The sequence below is a fragment of the Pongo pygmaeus genome, chromosome 15 (genome assembly GCF_028885625.2).
Source record: "Pongo pygmaeus isolate AG05252 chromosome 15, NHGRI_mPonPyg2-v2.0_pri, whole genome shotgun sequence".
Classification (NCBI taxonomy): domain Eukaryota; kingdom Metazoa; phylum Chordata; class Mammalia; order Primates; family Hominidae; genus Pongo; species Pongo pygmaeus.
The window spans coordinates 98998776-99010777 of NC_072388.2; the positions used below are offsets into that span (position 1 = coordinate 98998776).

General features: G+C 43.3%; 1 protein-coding gene across 3 annotated transcripts in view; it reads left to right on the forward strand.

Annotated features, from left to right (window-relative positions):
• Positions 1-12002, forward strand: part of EML1 (EMAP like 1) — a 206038-nt gene that overhangs the window by 178782 nt on the left and 15254 nt on the right. For all 3 annotated transcript variants that reach the window (XM_054448798.2, XM_054448799.2, XM_054448797.2), the window contains 2 exons: positions 2415-2482; positions 5464-5552. In XM_054448798.2, the coding sequence (XP_054304773.1) occupies positions 2415-2482; positions 5464-5552 (157 nt within the window). The remainder of the gene's footprint in view (positions 1-2414; positions 2483-5463; positions 5553-12002) is intronic.

The window sequence follows — 12002 nt, forward strand, 5'->3', positions numbered from 1 at the left end:
CAACAAGAGCGAAATTCTGTCTCAAAAAAAAAAAAAAAAAAAAGTCAACATCTCTCTGAATTTTGCAAAAGAAACTCTGATGACCTGTCAGAGTGTTGAAATGCCCTTTCCCCACGTGTATTAATTGAGCACTGACTGTTATGCATGCCAAGCACTGTGCGTGTATTATCCTTAATCCCTGTAGCAGCTCTGCAGGTTGAAGAGGTTTTTTTTAACTCTGATTTTATTGATTAGGAAATTGAGGTGTAGAGAAGTTAAATAACTTGCCAAGGTCACTAAGTTAGTGAGTGACCTAGCCAGTGTTAGGACCCAGCTCAGTCTGACTCCTAAACTCTGGGTCTTTCCACTGCATTGCACTGCAGCGAATCGGAAGCTCATTCTCTGTTGCCAGTGCCCTAATGATCTGTGCAATCCCATTGCACAGAGGAAATAGCCCTTCTGTAAACCAACACATCATCCTTTCATCCCCCATAGAGTTACTGGCATGTCCCAGGTGCTAGGTCCAAGTTTCGGCTCCCTTCCGTTCATTTTCACGGAATGGGTGCTGGTCACTGATGGCCAGCTGAGCCGTGAGGTGGAAGGGCCCAAGGGGCAGGCACTGTCACTCAGAGAGCAGGTGTGGCCCGCGATGCTAGGAAGGGGCTAAAGGAAACAGTCTTATATGTTCTACCTATGCCCTGGTGGTCCCGGAGGGCTGAAGGCAATGACAGCTCCTTTACCAGGCTGTTAATCATTTAGCCTAACATAAGGGTCAGAGCTCTAAACTGGAAGCCAGGGAACTGCAATGAAGTTCTAGCTCCTCTGCCTACTGGCCTTGTGGCCCTGGACATCTGCAACTCAGTGTCCACATCTCAAAATTGTTACGAGGCCCAGATGAATGCCACAGACAGAAGTGCTTTGTAAATGGTAAAGCTTCAAGTGAACACGATTTCTATTTGTGTATTAGTGGCAGCTCTGAGCTTAATTACAGCTGTAATTGAAAGAAAGCATTGAAATAATGTAATCATATATCAAGTTTCTTTCTCTTGGTTTTTTAGATTATCCAGTGGATCTCAGGGCCTCCTGTTTTCATTCCCATTGCTACTTTTCTTCCTGATCTTCCTTAATCTCTTCTTTCTTCATCCTAAACACTCCTGCCAAGTACCCTTTATCTAAAACACACATTCAATCATGCCACTCTTTTTATTGAAAGGACAAGACCATTCAAAGTGTTCTTATTTCCTAGTGATCAAACTCCTTACCATGGCAGTGACATCACTAATGTGATATACTCTGTGCTGTAAGCCCATTGACCTATCTGCCATTCCTCAAATATGCCCAGAGCTGTGTTGCTTCCATCGCTTTTACTATATTACTGCCCCCTTCACTGTGGTCCGAAAAACGACTGGAGTGGCCACATCTCACCTTCACCAGTGATAATTCTTCCTCTCCTGGGAGGGCCAAGTCCAGTCGTCTGCACCACAAAGCCTTGGCCCAGCTTCCCAGTGTCACCTCATCCCTCCCTCCCCTGTGATTCCACGGCACCTTGATTTGTATCTCTTTCATGGATCATTCCATCTTGTATCCGAGTTAGTGATAACTGTGTGTGTGTTCCACTGGATCAAAACCTAGAACATGCCTTGCTCATCTCATGATCCTTCCAGGCCTCCATAGTGTTTTGCACCCAATGGGCACTCACCCAGTCTCCGTGTCATGGAGTTGGGTGCTGTGGTTGTCTTTCTGGAGCAATCAAGCACACTATTCAGTGAGCTTATTACCACTCAGCGTGGGGAGTCAACTGAAGGGGCTGGGTTCTATAAGCTGTGACTTTGTAGAAGGGCACTTACCTGTCTTTCATCAGATTACTATAGATATGAAAGGATATAAGACAAAAAGGGAAAAATCCTAAAAGGACAGAAATTTAGGTCAGGCTCAATGGCTTACACCTATAATCCCAGCACTTTGGGAGGCAGAGGTAGGAGGATCACTTGAGCCCAGGAATTCGAGACCAGCCTGGGCAGCATAGGCAGACTCCATCTCTACAAAATTAAAAATTAAAAAATTAGCCAGGTGTGGTGACACACACCTGTAGTCCCAGCTGCTTCAGAGGCTGAGCCAGGAGTGTCACTTGAGCCTGGGAGGTCAAGGCTCCAGTAAGTCATGATCATGCCATTGCACTCCAGCCTGTGCAACAGAGTGAGATCCTGCCTCAAAAAAGGGTGGGGGTGGGTAGAAATTTAGCATTATTGAAACGCAGCATTCATTCAAGCAGGAAAACATTTTTCTCTAGAAAAGAGACTTTTCAAATAGAGCCATATAGCCCTAAGGAATTAGAAGTGTGAGCGTTTGTGTGTGCACGCACGCGTGTGTGTGTGTGTTTTATGCTATAGTGTTCTGTCTGTTCATCAATTTACACTTCCTTTAAAATATTTTAGGATCCAGCTCAGTCTTCTGGTTTTCATCCTTCAGGGTCTGTGGTTGCAGTTGGAACACTCACTGGGAGGTAAGTCCATGCCAGCAGGGCTTGTGCTTGCAAAGCTTATGGAAAAGAGGCCTGTTGTTTCTATTTCCCCAGGAACAGGCCCCGTTCAGCTCTTGGCTGCATGTTCGCAGCTTCTAATGATTTACCAAGAATTAAGTTAAAAGCAAAACTTGAAACAGTGGCCCATTACATTTTGAGCCTTGGGGAAATCTGAGGAAAGCTGTAGACCCTCTCTCCTGGAAAAAGACCCTCTACCTCCACTAGACACACACACACTTTTTTTGTTTGTCTTTTGAGACAGGTCTCACCCTGTCACCCAGACTGAAGTGCAGTGGCACAATCACAGCTTACTGCAGCCTCCAGGGCTTAAGTGATCCTCCCACCTCAGCCTCCCAAGTAGCTGGGACTACAGGCATGCACTGCCATGCTCAACTAATATTTTATCTTTTGTAGAGTCGCAGGTCTCACTGTGTTGCCCAGGCTGGTCTTGAACTCTAGCTCAAGCAGTCCCCCCACCTCGGTCTCCCAGAGTGCTGAGATCACAGGCATGAGCCACCACACCCGGCCACACACACGTTTTGCCTACAATCTCAGAGGATTTGTGGAGCTTCTCAAGCCCTGATCTTGAGGCTGTGGGAGGAGCCTTGATTTTGGAATGAAGCAAGAAAACATTTCAAAGTGCTGAGCATTTAAAAATGCTTTTTTTCTACTCCTGGTCACAGTGGTTCACACTTGTAATCCCAACCCTTTGAGAGGCCTAGGCAGGAAGATCGTTTGAGGCTAGGAGTTCGAGACCAGCCTGGGCAACATAGCAAGACCCTATCTCTATAAAAAATTTAAAATTGAGCTGGATATGGTGGTCCACATCTGTATTAGCTACTCAGGAGGCTAAGGCAGGAGGATCTCTTAAGATCAGGAGTTCGAGGCTGCATCGCACTATGATTGCACCACTGTACCCTCACCTAAGCCACAGAGCGAGACCCCATCTCTTAAAAAAAATCAAAAATAGAAAATAAATGCTTTTTCTAGCTGCCCTTTCAAAATTTTAGGAACTGCCCAGACCCTGAGCCTCATATTCCAACTGAGTTAATACCTATTCACCTGGCACCTCCTACACACCAGATGGTGGGTCTGCGTTTGCAGCTCAGCTTTGCCACTTAGCAGCAGTGTCTTTGAGCTAGTTACATAAGCTCTCCGAATTTGTCTCTTTTTCTGTAAATTGTGATATTCCATGCCTGGCTGTGTTGCACTAAGGATCGAAGGAGACAGTGCACACAGCACCTGCCAGGGCTGCCCATCAGGCACTGCGGGGGTTATTATTATCATTGCTTTCTGGGTTTTGATTGAACATTTATGCTGCTCATTGTACTGTATACATTTACTGTGGTTTCATTCAAGTATTTTTCCTCCCACCCTTCCTCTCTAAAAGGTGTAGCACTTAGATTCTGTTGCTATGACTGCAGAGCCTGTATGGATAAAGAAACGGTAGCCCTTTGTAGGTCATAGGTAGCAATATCTTAAGTATTGGGCTCCATGTAGCCAACAGAATTCTTCATGAAAACGTTTGTATAGCCACACACACACACACACGCACACAGACACACAGAGACACTCACACACACACACACACACCACCTCCCATTTGACTCTCTTTGAGACAGGTAAAGCTTCTAACTCATCAGGCTCGTAAAGGTAAAGCTTCTAACTCATCAGGCTCCCGCCTTCTGATGGCTGGCCTCCCAATAGGCTGACAGATGCCAGCATGCCTACTGTGCATGTAGGACACGGTGACAGTGCTCAGAGTCACAGTGTCCCGTGGTGGAGGAGATGGATCCGGTCACCTAATCCAGCCCCTCATCTGTACCTCTTGCCATTCAAGTCCTAGGTTGGGCTTAGCTCCTGATGCTCTTGATTTAACAGGACACTTCAAAGCCATGTTCTAATCAGCCCCAGCCTCTATTAAGGTTAAATAGCACATTAAAGGTAAATGGTTGTTGAAGATGCAAGAAATCGGCACTGAGAAGCAAAATCCACATTTCTGGGGGGCAGGACATCTGACAATGCATGGCTAGGGGGGCTCCTGTGGAAGACAAGGGACACTCACTCTGCATTAGTAGACATGCTGGTGGGATGTCCTCATGCAGGTTAGAAACTGCAGCAACAGTTTATCCATTTATCCTTATCCATTTATCCATTTATCCGCATTCCATTTATCCTTAAAACACCAGGGGCTCACCACCACCCCTTGAGAATGTAACAGGCAGGAGAGTTCAGTCGTTCTGATGTTAGCACTCATTTAATGGGTACTGTGTGCTTATCAGAGGATACAAAGCACTTCCACGTCCGTTATCATTAGACTTTAATATTGAGCCTGCAAAGTAGACCTGGGCTCCTCTCCCCATCTCACCACTGAGGAAATGGCCCAGCGAGGTGAAATTAGAAGACCAGTCCTCCTCTCCGATTTCTCCCATTTGCTCTGTGCTTTCCCTTGCCCTGTTGGTTGCAGACTAGCATCCCCATAAGGCCTGTACTCTCGGCCTGCTCTGTCTGCAGCACCATTGGGAACACCACCACCCCGGAGTTGTCCCAGCCCCATCCTCCTGCATGGTACTGCTTCGCCCTGGAAACCTGGGTGAGCTCTTGCAGGTGGTCCTTCACTGCTTCCTCTCACCATATGCCCTGGCACTAGGTATTGGCATCTTCCCTGCCCAGAGCTTTCTCTCCATGTGTAAATGACAAAGCGCAAACACAGAGAAACCATGTCATAGTGTTGATAATGGCATAGTTTTGAATGCTAGCCAATATGCTGTTCCTTTCATTAGAAAATGCTTATATATAGGAAATTTTCTTTGAATGAAAGCTGGGAACAAGCTTTCTTATTAAGCAAATTCCAAGTATTTATTAAGCTTTTATGATTAATAATTTTTATTCATCCCACTATTATAATAATCTTCATTTTCTCATTAAACAACTTACTGTGCTTTTTCTCATGTTGATAACAGGTGGTTTGTGTTTGACACAGAAACAAAAGACTTGGTCACCGTTCACACAGATGGAAACGAACAGCTCTCTGTAATGCGATACTCACCAGGTTAGACTCCAAACCATTCACTACTTTATTTTTTTTAATCAACTTTTATTTTAAGTTCTGGAGTCCATGTGCAGGATGTGCCGGTTTGTTACATAGGTAAACGTGTGCCATGGTGGCTGAATGCACAGATCAACCCATTACCCACGCATTAAGCCCAGCACCCATTAGCTGTTGTTCCTGATGCTCTCCCTCCCCCTCGCCCCCCTCAAACAGGCCCCAATGCGTGTTGTTCCCCGCCCAGTGTGTCCATGTGTTCTCATCATTCAGCTCCCACTTATAAGTGAGCACATGCGGTATTTGGTTTTCTGTTCCTACATTAGTATGCTGAGGATAACAGCTTCCAGCTCCATCCATATCCCCACAAAGGACATGGTCTTGTTCCTTTTTATGGCTGCATAGTATTCCATGGTGTATAGATACCACATTTTCTTCATCCAGTCTACTATTGATGGGCATTTGGGTTGGTCCCGTGTCTTTGCTATTGTGTTCACTACTTTAAAATCCCAACAGAATTGAGATTCTGTGTCAGTGTCTTTAAAGAAAATATTTCACAAGCCTCCTCAGTAAAGTTTAAATTAGACGTGCACGTAAGTATGGCATTTAGGGTTCTTTTCCCTCCTTTGCGTCACGATGCTTGTGTTATGGAAAATGTCAAACATAGACAAAATTCAACAGAATACAATAATGAACCCCATGTACTCATCCGCCAGCTTCAATGATGATCAGCTCTCAGCCAGTTTCCTGCGTCTGTAGCCCCACCCACCACCCACCTCCCATATTCTGAAGCAGTTCCCAGACATCTCATCATTTCATCTGTTAATAATTGTATATATCCCAAAAAGATGAGGACTCTTTTTAACAGCTTTATTGAGGAGTAATTTACATACAATAATGAACCATTATAAATGTACAACTCATCGATTCTTTATAAGCTTGTGGAGCTATGCAACAACCATCACTGCAGTCCAGTTTTTGAACCTTTTAATCGCCCAAAAAGTTTCCTCCATGCCCATTAGCAGTTCACTTCCGCCCTCACCCCCAGTCCGAGGAAACTACTGATCGGTTTTCTGTTTCCAAAAATTGCTTTTTCTGGACATATCGTGTAAGTGGATTCCTACAATATGTAGTTGGTTGCATCTGACTTCATTCACGTAGAATGATGTTTTTGAGATTAATCCATGTTATTGTGCACGGAGCAGTACTATATTCCTTCTAATTGCTGGGTAGTTTTCCATTTTATGGATATATACCACATCTTGTTTATCCATGCATCAGTTAATGATGGATTTTTTTTTTTTTTTTTTTTGAGACAGAGCCTCGCTGCAACCTCTGCCTCGTGGGTTCAAGCGATTCTTCTGCCTCAGCCTCCCGAGTAGCTGGGATTACAGGTGCATGCCACCACACCTGGCTAATTTTTGTATTTTTAGTAGAGATGGGATTTCACCATATTGGCCAGGCTGGTCTCAAACTCCTGACCTCAGGCAGGTAATCCACCCACCTCAGCCTCCCAAAGTGCTGGGATTACAGGCGTGAGCCACCGCACCCTGGCCTTATGGATTTAGATTGTTTCTGGTTTTTTATTATTATGAATAATGCTATGAACATTCATGTATATGCCTTTTTGTGTTTGTTTTCATTTCTCAGGTAAGTTCTTAGGAGTGGAATTGACGGATTGTATGGTAAACTTATGTTTAACATTTTATGAAACTGCCAGACTGCCTGTCCTGTTTTACATTCTCACCAGCCATGTGCTAGGGTTCTAGTATCATCACATCCTCCCAATACTTGTTATTGTCTTTTTGATTATAGTCATTCTAAAGGGGGTGTAATGGCATCTCATTGTGGTTTTAATTGGTGTTTCCCTAATGACTACTGATATTGAGCATTTTTTAATGTGCATATTAGTCATTCCAGTATCTTCTTTGGTGAAATATCTATTCAGATATTTTGCCAATTTTTAATTGGGCTGTTTGTCTTACTGTTGAGTAGTAAGTTCTCTTTATATATTCCGTATATACAGTCTTTATCAGATAGATGATTTGCAAATATTTTTTCTGAATGTATGCCTTATCTTTTTTTTGAGACAGCGTCTCGCTCTGTCACCCAGGCTGGAGTGCACTGGCACGATCATGGCTCATTGCAGCCTTGACCTCAGGTCCAAGCAATCCTCTCACCTCAGCCTCCCAAGTAGCTGTGAACACAGGCACACACCACCACACCCGGCTAATTTTTGTACTTTTGTTAGAGACAGATTTTCCATGTTTCCCAGGCTGGTCTTGAACTCCTGGGCCCAAGTAATCCGCCTGCCTCAGCCTCCCAAAACTGCTGGGATTATAAGCGTGAGCCACCATGCCCAGCCTTCATTTTCTTAATGGGGTTTTTTAAAGCACAAAAGCTTTTAATTCTGATGAAGTTCAGTTTATCAATTTTTCCTTTTGTGGATCATGCCTTTGGGGTCATATCCAAGATCATGAATATTTTCTCGTACACTTTCTTTTAGAAGAGTTGTTTTGACCCTTACATTTGAGTCTATGATCCATTTGAGTAAATTACACAAGAGTTACAAGAGTACACTAGACTTGTTTCTTGTGGATGGTGAGAGGGAAGAACCTGTTTAGAGGTATCTAGTTGTCCCAGCACTTTTTGTTGAAAACAGTCTTTCCTTGTTGAATTATCAATGACACTTCTGTCAAAAATCAATTGATCAAAAATGTAAAGGTTTATTTCCAGATACTCAGTTCTGTCCCCTTCACCTATGTTTATCTTTGTGCCAATAACCCACAGCCTTGATTACTATGACCTTAGAGGAAATTTTCAAATTGAGTAGTGTCACTGCTGCAAATTTGTTGTTTTTTTCAAAATAGTGTTGGCTATTTTAGGTTCCTACTATATGTAAAATTTTATATAAATTTTAGTATCAGCTTGTCTTTTTTCATTATTTTGTTTTTTGAAATTTTTTTGTAGACACAGGGTCTTACTTTGTGGCCCAGGCTGGTCTCAAACTCCTGGTCTCCAGAGATCCTCTCACTTCGGCCTCCCAAAGTGTTGGGATTACAGGTGTGAGGCACCACACTAGGCCAGCTTGTCAATTTCTAACTTTGAAAAGCCTGTTAGGATTGTAAGAGGGATTACGTTTAATTTACAGGTCAATATGGGGGAAATTGCCACCTGGACAATAGTGGCTCTTCTCATCATGAGCAAAGACTGTCTCTCCATTTATTTAGGTCTTTACTTTTTCTCAGCAATGCTTTATAGTTGTTGGCGTACAAGTCTTGCACTTCCTTTGTTAAATTTATTCCAAAGTAAGTTTTTTTTTTTATGCCATTGTGAATGGAATTGTTTTCTGAATTTTATTTTCAGTTGGTTGGCTGCTAGTATGTAAAAATAGGATTGAATTTTGCACATAGATCTTATATCCTATGACCTTTCTAAACTTCTTTGATTAGTTTTAGTATAATAGTCCCTCCTAATCCACAGGCGCTACCTTCCAAGACCCCACACAGGTGCCTAAAACTATGGATAACACCAAACGCTAAGTGTACTATGTTTCTTCCTACACATACATGCCTATGGCAAAGTTAAATGTATAAATCAGGTACAGTAAGAGATTAACGACAATAATAATAAAGTAGAACAACATAACAATATATTGTAATAAGAGTTATGTGAATATGGTTTCTCTTTCAGAATACTGTATTATACGTAATATTTGCAGACCACAATTGACCACAGGTTACTGAAACCACAGAAAGTTGTTTCAGTCTTATTATATTATATTAATATCACTACATTTTATTAATTTTCCTCTGTTTTTCTGAGGAGAAAAAGCATTCAGTCTTTCATTATGAGGGATAAAGATGCCCTTTATCATAGTGAGAAAGTTCCCTTCTATTTCTAATTTGTTTGGAGGTTTTAGCCTGAATGGGGTTGGAGTTTATCAGATGCTTTTTCTGCATCTGTTGGGATTATTATGTGGGTTTCATCCTTCATCTTATTTTATTAATATCACTACAGTTTATTAATTTTCAGATGTTAAACCAACTTCACATTCCTGTGATAAATTCCACTTAATCATGGTGTATAATCCCTTTTACATATGTTTGCTAGTATTCTATTAAGGATTTTTGCCTCCATGTTTCTAACAGATATTGGTGTATAGTTTTCTTTTCTTGTGGCATCTTTGTCTGTCTCAGTTATGAGAGTACTACCGGCCTTACAGAGCAAATTAGGAAGTGTTCTCTCCTCTGTTTTCTGAAAGAGTTTGTGAAAAGTTGGTTTTATATTAAATATTTGACAGAATGTATGTGAATTTGGTGAAACTACCTGGGCTTTTCTTTGTGGGAAGGTTTTTAATTACTAATTCAATTTCTTTACTTCTTACAAGTCTATTCAGATTTCTCTTTTCTTCTCTCTTTTTTTTTTTTTTTTTTTTTTTGCTCTGTCACCTGGGCTGGTGTACACTAGCACAAACACGGCTCACTGCAGCCCTTACCTCCTGGGTTCAAGTGATTCTGCCACCTGAGCCTCCAAGTAGCTGGGACTGCAGGCAGGCACCACCGCACCCAGCTAATTTTTTTTTAGAGACAGGGTATTCCTATGTCTCTAAACTGAAACTCCTGGGCTCAAGCAGTCTTCCTGCCTCAGCCTCCCAAAGTGGGATTACAGGCGGGAGCCACCAAATTTCTCTTTTCAACTCTATTTTTGCTTCATGTAGTTTGAATGAATGATTGGGCAGAGGTTATGCACAAATAAATTAAGCCAGTAAGGCTCCGTCCTCTGCCAGTGGCTCTGTGGGCAGGTAGAAGGGCATGTTCAAAGTTCAGGTGGTTTCCATGTCGGCCTGGCTTTTGCTTTCCACTCGCCCTTTTACATCTCCTCTATGCACATGTGCAGATTCAGATTGGCCGGAAGGGTGTCTGAATAGCCAGGATCCTTTCCTGCCTCCACTGTGCACGCACCGGCCTCCCATTAGCCAGGAATGCGCTCACCCATACAATAACCATAACCTCAGGCGAGTAGAAACCTTGGCCCTCCCCACCCAACTGCCCTAGAGATGGTCACTTCCATCCCAGTGCTACTGTTGCCCAGGGCTCCATATGGAGTGAGCCCCTTTACCACAGCTGCGTGGTCCTCAGAGCCTGCTCTTCCCTGCCAGGACCCCTGTGCTGGCCCAGCTGCCGCGAAGGAGTGAGGGCAGCCCAGGAAAGAACAGATGGATTCACCCTGTTTTTACCTGAAGTTGAGAAGGTTTTCAAACATAAACACTTCTCAGATTTTCATGTCTTTATTCAATTTACAGAGTCTGGAAATTGTTGTTTTTGTCAGTTTTATAGAATTTCATAATTGCTTTATGGGGAGAGGATTGGCCAGCCTTCTCATTTGGCCGCAGCTAGAAGAATTGCCCTCTTATTTTTTGTGTTTTTTGTGGGGTTTTTTTTTGTCTTTTTTTGAGATGGAGTCTTGCCCTGTTGCTCAGGCTGGAGTGCAGAGGCACAATTTCAACTCACTATAACCTCTGCCTCCCGGGTTCAAGCAATTCTCCTGCCTCAGCCTCCTGAGTAGCTGGAACTACAGGCTTACGCCACCACACCTGGCTAATTTTTGTATTTTTAGTAGAGACGGGGTTTTGCCAGATTGGCCAGGCTGGTCTCAAACCCCTAGCCTCAAGTGATCTGCCTGCCTCAGCCTCCCAAAGTGCTGCGATTACAGGCATGAGCCACTGCCCCCGACAGCTCTTATTTTTTTTAATGACTGTTTTTTATTGTTAGAGATGAGGTCTCACTATGTGGCAGGCTGGAGTGCAGTGGGTACTCACAGGTGTGATCATAGTACACTACAGCCTCAGCCCCTTGAATAGGTGGGACTACAGGCGTGTGCCACTGCACCCAGCTCTGCCTTTTTTTTTTTTTTAGACAGAGCCTCACTCTGTCACCCAGGTTGGAGTGCAGTGGCATGATCTCGGCTCACTGCAACCTCTATCCCTCAAGCTCAAGCAATCCTCCCACCTCAGCCTCCCGAGTAGCTGGGACTACAGGCATGCACCACCACACCTGGCTAATTTTTTGTATTTTTAGTAGAGATGAGGTTTTGCCATGTTGCCCAGGCTGGTCTTGAACTCCTGAGCTCAAGCAATTCACCCCTGTCCTTGGCCTTCCAAAGTGCTGGGATTACAGGCATGAGCCACAGCACAGACCTGCCCTCTTATTTGTAATATAACCACAGTATCATTGTCTCCTCCCCAGCCCAAATCAGCATTGATGTCTTAATATCATCAGATGGCCAGTTGCATGTTCAAGTTTTCAATTTACTTTTTTTTTAACAATTTGTTTAAACCAGGAAGCAAAAAAAGGCCCACACAATGGTAATTGGTTGATATGACTTACTAGTTTCTGTTAATCCATAGGTGTTCTCTCTCTCCCTCTATTACAGTAAATTTGTTGATGAAACTGG